Source organism: Anser brachyrhynchus (genome assembly GCF_964034855.1).
Source record: "Anser brachyrhynchus genome assembly, chromosome: 12".
Lineage (NCBI taxonomy): Eukaryota > Metazoa > Chordata > Aves > Anseriformes > Anatidae > Anser > Anser brachyrhynchus.
Window position 1 is genome coordinate 20,401,867 of NC_137707.1, and position 15,308 is coordinate 20,417,174.

A 15,308-nucleotide genomic window follows, 5' to 3' on the forward strand; every position below is an offset into this window, starting at 1 on the left:
TACCACAGACAGTAACAATTTTCTGGTAAAACAGCTATAGGGACTGGCACGCTGAAACAGGGAGAAGTGTCAGACTTGGCTGCTGTATCTCTTTGTGATGTGCCTTAATGGCATCTCTTTCCTTAGCTGAACTTGACAGATTTGCTGTAACTGTTTAGTTCATAAAACTAATTTGCAAACTTGAAGAGTATCTGTATAATATCTTATTGTACCATGTCTGTTTATAGCTTGTTAATCCTGTACTTACTACAGCTTATCTCATGTTAGTGATGCTCCATCCAATGCTATGGCAAGACCTGACCTCTAGGTCAGCAGAATACCTATGTTAATCACCAATTAATATTAAATCAGTTGAAGTAATCTTCCATTCTGGTCTGCAAGGTGGATGTTATCTGATCTGCAGCATAAGAACTTCACGACAGAAATGAGCATGCATGGATTTCCTCGGGATTCCGTGCTAATTTTAAGGGAAATTCATTGAAGTCTTTTCTGATGCTCGGTTCCTACAACCAGGCGCTGAGGTGAGGGCTGTGACGAGCTCGGTGGCAGCACCGTTGGATGGTCACACCTCGCGGCGAGCCGGCCACAAAGCCTGCAGGCCGGGGAAACCGGAGCATGGCAGCGCCTGGCAGCGGGCTGTCAGGAGGCCGGCCGGCTGCTGCGGGCTGCCCCGAGCCGCTGAGGGGCGGCCGAGGAAGGAAGGCGGGCTGCTGCCAGTCCGGCGCTCCCTCAGCTTCCCGGAGCTGCACGGAGCTCCACCCCCATCCAGCCCGTCCCGAGCCTCATTTGCCATATTCCCTCACCTTTCCCCTTTACGAGCTCGCCACCGCCTTACCCACCGGCTCCTTCAATCCCCGACCCGCGGGGAGAGGAGATGGGCGCCCGCCGGGCCGGGCCCCGCCGCTTACCTGGCAGCGCTCCCACATGCACTACGCCGAGCACCGCCGCCTTCAGGCGCCCGAAGAGCCGCAGCCGCCCCATGCCCGGCGGGGAGGGGACGGAGGGAGGGGAGAGGCGGGGCGGGCAGGGCATGGCGGCGGCCCGGCCCCCTCTGACCTCCCGCTGAGGACACGCCGGGGCGGGCGGGGAGCCCCGTCCCGTCCCGTCCCTCCGGGGCGGGGGTTCCCCCGCGGCCGCGGCGCTCCGGCCCGCCCCGCGGTCCCGCCCCGCCGGCCCGGCCCCGCAGCCCGCACCCCCGGGACCCGGCGGCGGTGGCGGAGCGGCACCCCCCGCAGACCCCGCCCCGGCCGGGCGCCGTCCCCCGGTGTCTGGGCGCGGGGCCACGTGTGCGGGCGGGCGGAGAGGCGGCCCCGCAGCCGCTCGTTTAAATGTCCCGCTCGGCGCCGGCCGCGCTGTGCGCAGGGACGGGAGCGGCCGCGCTGTGAGGCAGGAGGCGCCCAGCGGAGCCCGCCCGCGCCGCGCTCCCGCCCTGCCCCAGCGCCCTGCCGCCGGGCGGGCGCCGCCGAGCTCCCGGGCGGCCGCCGCGGGTGGGTGGGTGGGTGGGTGAGTGAGGGACGGAGGCAGGGAAGGAGCGGCCGGGGGTGCCCCGCCGCCCCCCCGGGGTGCCCGGCCGCAGCCTCCCGCCCCGCCGCCGGGCCTTTGCGCGGCCCTTTGTGAGGGCTGGGGCCCGGTTGGCGGAGGCCTGCGCGGCGGCTCCCTACCGGCCCCTGCCCTCGTGGCCCCTGCCCTCACGGCTCCCTCCCGTCCCCTCGCAGGGCCGCTGCTCGCCTCGCCTCGGCCCGGCCCGGCCCGACCCAGGCAAGGCACCATGCGGCGGGAGAGGTGAGTCTGCCCGGCCCGCGCGGGGCTGGGGCTGCCTAGGCCGAAGTCTCCATTAGGCGAACCTGGGAGGAGGCTCCCCGCGGCCGGGCTCCTTCTACTTCTTGTTTCTTGGCAGCGACTTCGCGGAGGAGAAGGCCCCCGCCAAGGGGGAAGGGGGTGCTGAGGGTGCCATGCGAGCCCGCAAGAGGAAAGCTGATGTGGCCACGGTGAGTGCAGGCCGGGGCAGGAAGCATGGCTCGCCCTGGCCCTCGCAGGCCAGCTCCTGCCCAGCGGTGTGCCCTGGTCTGTGGGCTCCTGCGTCCTTCTGTTGGGTGGCTGGCGACCATGTGGTGGTTGGGGTGCTCGAGGGGTGGTCTGTCACAGGGCTGTGGTCCCAAAGGATCTGGGTGTGTGTTGCAGCAGTGGATGGTGGTTTGTCCCATGGTTTCTGCTCCCAATACTGTATATTTCTTTTTGTAGTTCTTACAGGATCCTGATGAAGAAATTGCCCAAATGGAAATGAATAGAAAAAAGCAATATGAAAACCAGGTAACTGATTTGGCCTTAGGTCATGCTCCTGCATTCTCACTTAACTCTAGTGTTATTTTGCAGTACATTAATACTGTGAACACAATGCCACAGATATGCAACTACTATGTGCTGTATTGCAGTGGCCAAGAGGGCTACCAACCCTGGCTGATGAAGAACACAAAACACTTCAGTTCATGCAGCTTTGGAGTCTGCAAGAGACAAGACCTGTATTGGCCTAAACCCGTACATTAACACTCCCAGCTGTCCCGGGAGTGCACCTTACAAAAGCCTTCATATGCATTTAGTTCCACATGATGGGACTCCACATTCTCTTATTTAGAGACCTGCAGGTATATGGTGCTTTTCTTATGTACCGTATCTTGCAGGCCGAAGCATGAGGCATTTTAGCACACAAACTGAGTCATGTTTTAGACTGGTCTTTTTGCAGCTGTGTCTATGCTTACAAATCACCTGGGAGAGAGGAAAGATCACTTGTTCCTTTCACAGTCAGCTCTGTTCCCATTGGCAAGCCTCTTTATGAGGCTGACAGAGTACTAGAAGTTCATGATTAGAACCTTGAGGCTTATGCTATCAGATACTACCGTGGTGGTGAAGTAGGCTTAATTTTTCTGTGGATAACTTTTAGAAAGCCGCTTAAGCTGTGGCTAAAGGACTTAAATCAGGCCACTCAGCGGAGGTTAGTAGTGACCAGGGCCAGTCTTTCCAAATAGGACACAGAATGTTCTGAGTGACAAAGTCAAAATGGACTCCACTAGCATCCTCTAACTCCCTTAAGTGCCTTTTTAATATTCTTCAAATCTGACATGCTCTGGATATTGGTATTTATATTGGATGACTATGTTGGTATATGGTGTTGAAAGCATGATGCGTTCGTATATTGAGATGCGTGCTCTAAATAAAAGAGCAAGATTAGCCTACTTTCTGAAGTAGTTTTATTCCATTTTTTTTCTTCCTGTGTATACACACATGCTTGCTCACTCTGTCGCTAGGACTTCAGCCAGTTAATGCACATGCAGAGTGATACTTAAGCTGCAAAAGTCATGATCAGGGAGTACAGACCATACTCATTTGGTACGCAAGGCTATGCATAATGTGGCACATCTAACCAGAAGTGGCAGCTGGAAATTCTAAGACTAAAGTGCTACCATAACAGATGGGCATCATTGTTTGGAATGGCCTCTGCTTGTTGCAACTGCGTATACTAGTTATCAGTCAACATATTAAGCAGGGCTCAAATGGTGAGCATTTAATGAGGGGATCTCTCCTTCCCTTCTGTCTTTCTTTTGTGCAGTATATTAAACTAATTTCTCACTTCTGACAAGGAAGAGCTGTCTGTCCTTCACCACAGTTCTTTACCAAAAGATTCATTCTGTTTGGGCTGAGCAAAGGCTTCTCATATGTGTTTATTGCATAATAATAAGGTATTGTTAAAAAAAAAAATTATTGTGGACCCAATCCAGGAAAATGGTGGAAAGAAACTTGAAATATATTTTGCATATATTGATCTTCAACTTTTAAAGTAGAGATTTCCAATTTTGTGGGTTTTTTTTGCTTTGTTTTTGTGTGCTGCTATTAAATGTTATTTTCAGGAATAACTGGTATATTGAAATGTAGGTAATTTAAGTAATTGATGTCCAAAATATTTATTTAGGAATTTCTCAAGTTATGCATAGGATACTGGTGGGAATTTGGCTCTTTGGTTCTGTAAAACAGATAAAAATGGATACCTGTGTATCAGGCCCTACATAGAGGAGTTTTTTTGTTGTGACAAAGTAGCCAGATTGTTACAGATCTGTTTGAAAAAGCTAACATTTGGCTGCACAGCAGCAGCTCTTCAGTCTATGGTGGGACACAAGCTATTCTCTGATACAAATTGCCATGGGCCACTAATGAGAATATGTTTATGGTTCCAGCAGCAGTATAGCAGGCTTGTATGATAGCCAGTGAGGTAGTTATTCTGTTGAGGCACAACAATTCTAAAATGCAAGTAGCTATAAATCCACTGCAGCATATACCACATGACTTCTACATTAAATAAATTGTTTACTGACACTAGGTTATACATAAGGCAAAATATCATAGTCACATTCCACTTGACGGCATCTTCATAGTCAATTCATTAGTTTGCTTCTGTTGAACATAAGGCCTGAGTTCTTAATTAGGATGCCGTTACCCTTTATGTGATGAAAGGGTGGCTATATCATCAGGTTTGTGACAGCAGAATATTGCATAAATTCTGTGTTTGATTTCAGAGAAGTGGCACTGCTGTAATTCTACTAGCAATTCTCATATTAATTCTGGCTGCTTTCTGTGGACACATGCACTTCCAAGGCTCTGTGTAAAACAAAATTCATCTAACTAGATTAGAGTAATCCATGCAATTATGATTCAAAGAACATGGTCTCCCCAGTCTAGAGTGGAGAATGGAAACTAGAAGTGGTAAGAAGTCTTGAGATGGAACTAGCTAATGCTTTGAGTTAGGAGACAGAGCAAACTTTCCAGAAATAGTTTTGATCAGTTTCTCACTAGATATTTTTCCAGAATCCAGTCTTACTGTTGTCAGAATGTTCTAACTGATTTGAAAAATATCTCCTGAAAAGATTCTTTAAAAGATTCTATGGGGGGGGGGGGGGGGGGGGGGGACGACACACCACAAATCTTTGAACAAGCATGTTAGCAATGCTAACCATATCCAAATTGAGAGCTTGACTTTGGCCTAATGTAGGGCAGGATGATATTCAGACCATTTTGAAAATTAAAAGTACCAGAATCTCCTGTGCTATTCAAAAAGAATGGGAACAATCTAATTATGTGAGTTATTCTTTTCTCTCCTCTTTTTTTGATACTTCTGGAATCCCTTTCTAATGGCAAAGAAAAGCCCTATGCTTCAACCTCTAATGCTTCCTGTGAGTGAAAAATGGCTCGAATTATAGCTCTTACTGTTTCTGATGGGCAAAGTAAGGCTGCAGTCTAGTAGTTGATATTGATGTCTGTTAAGATGCTATTTTTTGGAGTGAGACCAACAGACCTTTCCCACTCCTATGCAATCTAGTATCTTTGTTTTCACTTCTCAAAACATCTAAGAGGCTCTTGAACCCTGATTTGTTTCCTTGTAGAAGATTGTGAGTAGTGAAATCTCTTAAATCAATTGCCATTGTTGTTTCCTTGTAGTATGTGTGATATCTACTTTGGTAAAGAACTCTGTGGAGCAAAACCCATTTATTTTAGGTATTACTGGTGTAGTAGATACCTTTAAATATTATAATTTACGGCTTTTCTGTTGGTTTGCTGATTAACTGATAAGACAGTGCTTCTCCAAAAGCTGTTGGCAGCTGGGCTTGTCATGCAGCTGGGAGGACAAAGTGTGTCTAAAGTCTAGCTGTGAGGGAGGGCAAAAATTAACTTAAAGCAATGCTAATGTGACACTTATTCAAATTTCAGTTCATAAGAAATCTTACATTTTTATGATAAAGATTCTACTCTGTCTTTTTCCCTTCTATGCCGCCTAAATTAAATTACGGAATTGGGTGAGTATGTAGCTATGGGCTACATACTATTGGGTAGTATGTAGCTATGCTATGTTTGAACGTAGAAATCCAAGAGATTGAACTACCTATCTATCTCACGGTATAAATCAGTCATAACTATGAGTGAACTGTGGCTTTCATTTCTGAAGTCAGTGGTTTCTGTTTCTGAAGCTGGTGCTAGGAGGTAGCCATTTTGTTGGAAAGCGATGTCACTTGTAGCAAGGACAGGGCAAAAATGAGGTGTGGAAGCTTCTTTGAGAGGGGCAAAATTTCAGGTAGAGCGTTTTGCTTGCTGACATCTTAAAGATTCCTTATTTTTTTAATGGAGTATATTAGGAATATTGTTAAGGATTTCTGTCCTTTTATTGCTGCAGAATAGATCACTGCAGCAAGATGGCTGACTTTTACACTTAAAGAGAAATGCTGAGTTTTGACTTGCTTATGCATGGTGAAATGGGGCTGGCTTTGCAGTCTACAGTGAAATAAAAGAAATAGTATTTTTCTGGGGAAATGTGAAAAGTGCATACCCATGGCTTCTTTAACAACGTTAGCCAGGAGGAAAGTAACTCAATGTACATTCTGGTCCAAATCAGAGAAAAAGGCTATGATAGGTTCTGATGTCTGATGTTTGCAGGCCTTGGCAAAATTCTCTATGTGAAATGGTTGAATTGATGCTTTAGTGGCAGTTGCTTAACATGTACTTGCTTTATTCATGAAACAATTTGATCAACTGAAGTGTTTTATTTTTTAACAACATAACACTACACAAAGAACAAGTAAAAGGAAAGTTCTATGAACTACTGTTTTGCTGTGTTCATTGTCAAGGATGTTTCACAGGGAACCAAGAACTTCAGGCATTCTGCCTACGTATTGCTTACCAGAAGTTCTGACCTTGTATTTGTATAATTACAATCAGAAATTAGATTTTCAAGTTGCATCTGCTTATTCTTTACCTGAAGGCAAAATGTGACATGACAATACAAGACACTGTCTTAAATATCCTTCCACAGTATAGTTATGGTCCTTCAAAAGCAAAACAAGATAAATGTTCTTCAGATTTAGTTGCAAACTTTGCTGTGAAAATGAGCAACACCTTTCTGCTCCACTAGAGTCCTGTGTCCAGTTCTGGGCTCCCTGTTACAAGGGAGACTCATAACTAGATGAGTACTGGTGAGAGTCCAGTGAAGGCTCCCTAAGATAATTAAGGGACTGGAACATCTCTCCTAAAGGCTGAGAGAGATGGGACCCTTCTGCCTGGAGAACAGAAGGCTCAGGGAGGATTTTGTCAATGTATATAAATACCTAAGGGAAGATACAATAAGATGTCTCTGGGCACCACTGAAAAGAGCCTGTCTCCAAGACGAGAGGCAATGGGCACAAAATAAAATGCAGGAGGTTCTGTCTGAACTTCAGGAAATTCTTTTCTACTGTGTAGGTGACCAGAGCACTAGAACAGGTTGCACAGAGAGACTGTGGAGTCTTTCTCCTTGGAGATACTCAAAAGGTGTCTGAATGTGTTCCCGAGCAACCTGCTGTAGATAGCCCTGCTTCAGTAGGAGCACTGGGCAAGATGACTTCCAAAATTCCCTTTCAGCCTCTGTGATTCTGTACAGTTTAAAGAATTAATCACGGTTTCTGTCATAGTTTCTTTCCAACATCTATCATCTATTTGTAGCTAAAATTATTATTTTAAAGTCATAGTGTAAAATCTTTTCTCTCATTTAATAGCCGTCCTGGAATAACATTAACAAAGATCCCCATATGCTGATTCCTACTCCAGATAAAGATGATGATCCAGTTGGTGTTGATTACTCTCACTTCATACATCTAAATGTTGCTCCAACTAGAGCTTCACCATTACCAGTTCTGGGGTAAGTCTGCTGTTTTGCTACTGCTTGTCTGTCTTTTTGTCTTATGACTTGAGACTAAACATATTCCTCTGTCTTAGCTGGGCCAACAGAGATGATGTATGGAAAAACATGATAAACAAAGAGGATACATATGTGAGGGATAAACTTTATATGCAAAGGCACCCTCTCCTGCAACCTAAAATGCGAACAATTCTTCTAGACTGGCTAATGGAGGTGAGTTTTTCTGTGCTTGTGAGTATTTCAAATGAGCTTTTGCTGAAGTATGCTGTAACTGCCATGACTACTGTTCGTGATCTTTGGATAATCCATTATCACTAGACACTTGTCGTCATCTTAAGTTCATCAATGAATAGCACCAAATTACAAAACATATATTTATGTATACACACAGTGAATTGAGTTGATGGTGCATGAACTGACAATGTATTCTGATATTCATTTAGATTAACAGTGTATAATAATCAATTAGTCCCTAACGCTCTCCAATGTAAGCTTTTTAAGTTCATGCTGCAGAGAAAACCTGCACAGATGATTATGCAAGTTACTGTAAGAAGGAAGGGGTGTTGCATTAGAGACCAGATGCATCTCACAACATAGAATCATAGAGTGGTTTGGCTTGGAAGGGACTGTACAGACCATCTAGTTTCAACCTCCCTTCCGTGGGCAGGGACACCTTCCACTAGACCAGGTTGCCCAAAGCCCCATCCTGTCTGGCCTTGAACTTTTTCCGGGGATGGGTCAACAACTGTTCTGGGCAACCTGTTCCAGTGCCTCACCACCCTCTGAGTAAAGAATTTCTTCCCTATATCTAATCTCAAATCTACCCTCTTTTAGCTTAAGGACATTACCCCTTGTCCTCCCCTGAGTGCATTACCCCTGCACTCCCTGATAAATAATCCCTCTCCAGCATTCTTGTAGGCCTCCTTTAGGTAGGCTGCTCTAAGTTCTCTGGGGAGCCTTTATCTGTTACTGACTTGTAGAATGTACTGCAACCCCACTGTCTGTATGGGAGTTGTTTTTTTTTTTTTTTTGCTGCTTGAATGACTTGCTGACATAGTCTCTATTCTTCATTCTAAAGCAGTTGTGAGAATTTTCTCTTTTAAGGTGTTGGAGTGATGCATGTTAGTGAATATGAGGAACTGCAGTTCTGACATTATTAGAACACGTGTGTTTCTTAAAAGGGCTTTCACTCTAATCTGTGTTTTTTTGAGGAGTTACTGTAGTGGCAGTTGTCTCGTGAGTCAAAGGAAATTGCTTAGCTTCTCCTCTTAGTTAACTTGTTAGTTCTCAGTATCAGTGAAGCAGAAACCTAATATGAATTTTATGTCTAGGTCTTGGATTTTTTTAATGCATCTGCTTTTGACTCTCTAACACTGTTTTTGACCTTTTTAACCTCTGATATCTCTCTAGGTTTGTGAAGTCTACAAGCTTCATAGAGAAACTTTTTATTTAGCACAAGATTTCTTTGATCGGTTTATGGCAACGCAACAGAATGTTGTAAAAACACTATTACAGCTTATTGGGATCTCTTCTTTATTCATAGCAGCAAAGCTTGAGGTAAGTATCTCCAGCTTTTACCAAAAAAAAAAAAAGTAAATGGGATAGACAGCAGACTTATTACACACTAGATGCATTTTGGCAAGCTTTATGGAGCTTGATGCTATGATTTGAGTGGGAGACAAAAAAAAAAATTATTTTCAGAATTCCTCCTAAATTTTAGAAGTGGTTAAAGTTAAGACTAGCTAACATCGCATTATCTATCTTTAATCCTAAAAGAATAGTTTCTTCAGTGTTAGGATAAATCTAATGTTTTAAATTGTTGTTGCTAAATGAATTTTTGGCTGGCTGCTCTGTACAGAGACCACTTGTTGCAATTCTACTGTCAGTGGAGTATCTACCAGATAATATAGTCTAAGTTATTCCGTGTTTACTGGAACAAATTGAACAACTAAAATAGCAATTTTTAAGTTCTCACTCTGTCTTTTAAGAGGCATATTCATTCAGTCTATTCTTAAGCACAAAGTATTTTGCTTCTAAACCATTAGACTTCATTAGTGAACTCTGTTTAAGGTGAACCTTACACTTGTTGAGCAGTTAGGCCAAGTTGTCTCCTCAGGTTAAAAAGCAGCTCAGTTCTAATGGTAGGATTTGAGGAGTTGTGTGATCTGTTCCAATCCATGCAGTATCTTTTGAAGCTAACCTTGGACCAGCAATATATCTCAGCTTCTGTGTTAGCAGTAACCTTAATGTGGAAAATCTAATAAGGGTAGTGGTTGCATTGATACAGCTACTGCCTTTAACTGTCCACTGGAGCTTCTATTGGTAATTGGTATTGGTCTGCAACTTGCAAGACCTGAGGTTGTTAGTCTAACAGTTTTTATACGGTTGTACACCCTGGTAGGTATACAAGTGTCTATGACCATTAGAGCTACACAACACAAAGGATAAAAGGGTGTATTTAAAAATAATAAATCTCAATGTCAATTATGATACCACCTCAGTGATGCTATAGTCGAACAATGAGTGCTGTACTGATCCATCAGAAGTGAAAGATGAAGACTAGGGGCAGAAAGGTTAAAAAATAAGTCTATGTATATTAAAGGCTAAGGAGAACAATGAGTTAGGATGGGGAGGTTGGTTCTTTTTTTTCCCCATCTGTCTTGAAATGCTGAAGTGGCAGTGGGTTGTTCTGCTTTTTAACCCATGGGACTAGTTACAAACTATTCCTCATATTGAATGCTTGATCTCCTATCTCTCAGGAAATTTATCCACCAAAGTTGCACCAGTTTGCCTATGTTACAGATGGAGCTTGTACAGAAGATGAAATCCTCAGTATGGAATTGATCATTATGAAGGTAATATTTCTAAGTGGAATTAGTTCTGCTTTAGGTTTTTAAAAAGGCATAGCATAATCAACTAAAAGCAGAGAGTCTCAGTTAATCCTAAGTGCTGGTAAGAGATTCAATTTCTAATTCAAAAATAGTGTCTTCTAGGTAACAAGTGATTTAAAGTATCCACCAATATATGAATATTTAACAGAAGTAATTGTTCATCAGCCCTGTCAATAGGAGGATGTACGGGAGAGGGTTAGATGGGCATGTTCCAAAGATGCCTTGACCAGCTGGAATCACAGTTTTCTATGTAGAGTAAATAAAGTTGCATGGTCTAAGTTATGAGTTCTTTACTAATACTGAAGTCTTGTGTATGTCTACTGTTTCAGGCTCTTAATTGGAACTTAAATCCATTGACAGTTGTATCATGGCTAAACATTTACATGCAAGTTGCGTATTTAAATGAGCTTTATGAGGTATTGTTGCGACAATATCCACAACAAATATTTGTACAAATAGCAGAGGTAAGGCTGATTTCATCCTTCAAATGCTTTTTCATCTGAAAAAAGTTGTTCTGCAATGGACTTATTAAACGTCTGTCGTCTTGTAGCTCTTGGATCTCTGTGTGCTGGATATTGGCTGCTTGGAATATACATATGGTGTACTTGCAGCTTCTGCTTTGTACCACTTCTCTTCATCTGAGTTGATGCAGAAAGTTTCAGGTATGTAACGCTGGTATTTACAGACAGTCTAATTTATTTTCAAATATAAGCCTTAATTCAGGCGGATAAGCATGTGTCTTGTCTTCCAGGTTATGAATGGTGTGAGATAGAGGAATGCGTAAAATGGATGGTTCCATTTGCTATGGCTATACGGGAAGTAGGAAGCTCCAAACTCAAACACTTTAGAGGTATAGCTCCTGAAGACTTGCACAATATACAGACGCACATAAACAGCTTGGATTTGCTGGTACGTATGTGCACAATGAAGACAGAAACTGTCTTAAAATCTCCTAAATCTTGTTTCTTCTTTGGTTAGAACATACAGTAAGTTCAAGTGAAGCATTATCAGATTGAGACTGTGTGTGTGTGCAGATGGTAAAAGACATAAGGTGGTACTCTGGCTGCAGAATTACAGGGGAAGAGACCTGACTTGCAGTGTTTAGTACAAAAAGGTGATCATGATTTCAGCCCCATCTCGAAGGACAAATAATTACCCTAGAAATGGGAAGCATATTTCTGCCCATTGGGGTACTTCAAATATTGTGTATTAGACCTTTCTCTATAGGAAAAATGGGAAATAAAACCTTATCTGATGAAAAAATGAAAATAAAGACTGATCATTTGAGACTGATCTTGTGGGGCTGCTATGTGACGGTGGTTGACAAGAAGTTGAGCAATAGTGGTTCTTAATTTGAGAAACTTGCAAAAGATCAAAATCGTGTCCAACAATCGTGCCTTTTAATCTACCTAATCTAAACAATCAGGCTTTTTTTCATATTTAGGTTATTTAATTGTAGTAGAAGTTAAACCTCTTACTGTTCAGTGGCTTCTAAATTTAGCTGTCTTGAAAATACAAATACTATAATGCTGACCATCAGATTCCAAAAGTTAATATTAATCTCTTGGGGCTCATTCACTGGCTATTGTGTATTGCATGTTTTTATCAGTTACTAGTATATATGCATTTCCAGATTGCTAATATATGAAGTTATAAAACACCGAATTATATTAATCTGTTGCATTGATATAGCAAAGTAAAGATTTTTTTCTCCCTTTTTCTGTGCTTTCAGGACAAAGCTCAAGCAAAACAAGCCATATTGGCTGAGCAAAATAGGACTTCACCTTTTCCCACTGGGGTCCTTACACCACCACAAAGTAGTAAGAAACAGTCTGCCGGACTGAAGCAGATGTGACTATACAAACTGTTGACAGACAATTTTGCTGAAGTGCCTGTTCTGCTGGTTCTAACTTCTGCTCCATTATGGAAAGGCTGCCAGTGAAGTTCATAAGCTTTTATGGAATCTGAAAAGGAAACCTTGCCTTTTTCATGACAGAAGATTTTTTTCTATTTGGAATATTTTTATTGAACGTTAAAATATTTTAAAGAAATGGATCAAGTACACCAGCCACTTAAAAGCACACCGAAGAGTGCTCCAAATGCTGCTATGGAGGGTGATGCTTGATGTGACCAACTATTCAGAAAAAGGGCTTGAAATTTAGATAAGTTACTGTGTCTGTGCCTGTTTGTCCTTTGGATAATTGGCAGTTATACTGTTCCCTATTGACATATGGGCAAAATGTACTGTGGAAGACTACATTTCAAAGCCTTTTTTTCAAATGGTTGGCTTACAACCTGATGCCTTTTTAAAAACTCTTTATTGTAAATGCTGCTATGTCTCTGTGTATCCATTTTTAATAAAAATGCTGTCTAAGACAGCTGGTTTTATGTATATTCCTATTTTTCTTTTAATTATGGTCAGCTAAGATTTTTCAGACTGTGACCACTAGTAGCGTGGGAGTTGGGTGCAAAGAATATAGTAACTATCACTTTATTTATTTACCACTACTGGCTTACCAATGAAAGCATCATTTTTGGATACTAAAGATAAAATTTTCATGTTGGGCTAGTTAGATTTTCCTTATTCAGTTGCAAATGACTAGAGGGGATAATAAGTATGACAAGTATATGGGGAATCCTTCCCCAACACATGCTAATGACAAATGTGTTGGGAACTTCTTGAATCAGTGTGTCAGGATTGTTGTACTTAATAGCAAGAAGTGATCAGTAGGAAAGAAGCTTACGTTTAAAGAAAACAATTGCTTAAACTTTGGGATTTCAGCATATTCTTTGACAATTAGTCACTTGTGCAAATTTCAAATCTGAATGGTGTGTGCCTTTTAATCTACAGTTTCATAGGAAGTGTTGTCCTTAATCTTTGTAACATCTGAGAATTCATAGTAAGACCATTTCTGGAAAGTCATGTTTCTGAAGAAAAGGGAAATAGATGTAAAAATGGTTGCTTGTTTTTCTTATGATGTTTGCTTTGAAGGACTGTTCAACAACACTGAAAACATCTGTGAGACTACTAGAGTTCACCGTGTCCTGTAGATTGTGTAGATGCTAGAACATTTGTATATCTGGAAGCTCCTACTCCGCTGATGGTTAACTTTTCTAAATGCTAGTTTCCACCGAGGCTGCTTTTTTAAGTTATTCTCCCTTTCCCTTCTACCTGACCCAGTATTCTGATAAATGTTAAAGCTCTGATGTAATAAAAATGCCTACTGTAACTAATAGTAAGTGAATTATTTGGTGCTGCTGTTTTGTTTTTCCTTGTAACAAATGGTTATAAGTGATGTTATGTGATCAAGTGTAAATGTTAGCTCAACAAGTTTGCTGGTTCAGAGAAGTTTTCATTTTTTCAGAGTACTATATGTCCTAGACAAAGGAATTTTATATTTGTCCACTATCAAAAGTGTTTGTAACAGTGGAGGAAGTGTCAGGACACATTTTGGTACTTGTCCTTACATTTAGAATTCAAAACCCTGGGGGGGAGGCAGGGAGGACCTCTTCCTGGGACTTCAGTACTAGTTCTTCTGTTACTTCTGTGCTTAGTTGGAGGTCCGTGTTTTTGTTTTTTTTTTTATAAAGTTTATAAAGTGTTTTTTTATAAAGTCGTTTTTTAAACTGACTCCTTATAAACGAGAATTACACTTTATTACTTTTAACTTCAATAAAATGACTGTAATAGTGTCACAGTTATGAATGCTAACTTTTAGTTTAAGCTAAAATAGAACTTTCTAGTCAATATCTATTCCTTGTTCTCTGGGCCGTGTGGGAAAACTATTTGCTAAACAGTTAAAATTCTTCACGTAACTGGCCTCTTTAAATCATATCTCCAATTTAGATGTTAATCCTGCTAATATGATAACTTCTTTCCACTCCCCTCAAAGGTCAACTTGCTTTATTTCTGTGAAAATGGTCTGTTCAGTGTGTGGAGATCTTGGCTTGGAGCTTTCCAGGTCTGAATGCAGCTGCACACCAGAGATTCTATACTTCCCCAGAGGGCTAACCTACTGTATTATTTATTTTCTTGTCCCTTTCTCACACAGCCGCAAACAAAATATTCTTAAAACATTGCTCTATGTGTAGATACTTATGTCTCTGTGCTTTCTAGGGTAGCTTTAAAGAAATTATGCACTAGTTGCTATAGAGTAAAAACCACTTTGGGGAAGAACAGTGGATGTTTTTTTAAGGGGATCTCTTTAAAGGAAAATATTTATTGAAGGAAAATAATTGTCCCTATAAAAAATAAAATAAAAACAGGAAGTTTTATCCCTATTTCTTTGCCTGAGAATCCTATTCTCATAGATTATCTCAAGTCATGAATCAGCCTGGAGACGGATTTTTGTTGGGTGGGCAGAAGCAAGTAGGCGTCTCTGCCTGAAGAGACAGGAGAAAAAGGGTTAGTGTGTTTTACAGGTGGGCTGAAGTTTGTGCAGCAGATGAGCTGACATGAAATAAGATGCTTCTGCAAGCTGCTTTGAACCTAGAGCACATTACCTGAAAGATGGGGGGAGGGATCCAGGGGAAGAAGGCCCCCAGGTTAACACATGATGCTGCTTACTGAAGACAGTACGTGCTCCTGGCACAGGAGCCTGGGGCTCACAGGCTCTTGGGAATGGCAGGAAAACAATTCAGCTGTGCATTATTGTGCATTCTCTGGCTTGAAACTGTCTCCATTTAATAGCTATAGACTGGTGTAA

The 15,308-nt window shown here is 42.2% G+C and overlaps 1 protein-coding gene across 3 annotated transcripts; it reads left to right on the forward strand.

Moving 5' to 3' along the window:
* Window positions 1-908: 908 nt before the first annotated feature.
* CCNE1 (cyclin E1) lies at window positions 909-14,295 on the forward strand. Of its 3 annotated transcripts, none has more exons than XM_080551824.1 (12): window positions 909-1,495; window positions 1,716-1,782; window positions 1,898-1,988; window positions 2,242-2,310; window positions 7,569-7,711; window positions 7,789-7,924; window positions 9,122-9,268; window positions 10,471-10,566; window positions 10,932-11,066; window positions 11,153-11,264; window positions 11,354-11,511; window positions 12,335-14,295. In XM_080551824.1, exons 1-12 carry the CDS (start codon window positions 925-927, stop codon window positions 12,455-12,457), a joined length of 1,848 nt encoding a protein of 615 aa, XP_080407950.1. In that variant the 5' UTR covers window positions 909-924; the 3' UTR covers window positions 12,458-14,295. The 3 variants fall into 3 exon arrangements, with proteins under 3 accessions (XP_080407950.1, XP_080407952.1, XP_080407951.1); XM_080551826.1 differs by having other exon boundaries at window positions 1,298-1,386; XM_080551825.1 differs by having other exon boundaries at window positions 1,368-1,487.
* Window positions 14,296-15,308: the final 1,013 nt, after the last annotated feature.

What these genes read in the sequence shown, in the direction of transcription:
- CCNE1 (XM_080551824.1), top strand. Translation starts at nt 925, where the DNA reads ATGCACTACGCCGAGCACCGCCGCCTTCAGGCGCCCGAAGAGCCGCAG. An exon ending in TTCTAGACTGGCTAATGGAG is followed by an intron (nt 7,925 to 9,121) that starts GTGAGTTTTTCT and finishes ATATCTCTCTAG; the next exon opens with GTTTGTGAAGTCTACAAGCT. An exon ending in TATTTGTACAAATAGCAGAG is followed by an intron (nt 11,067 to 11,152) that starts GTAAGGCTGATT and finishes GTCGTCTTGTAG; the next exon opens with CTCTTGGATCTCTGTGTGCT.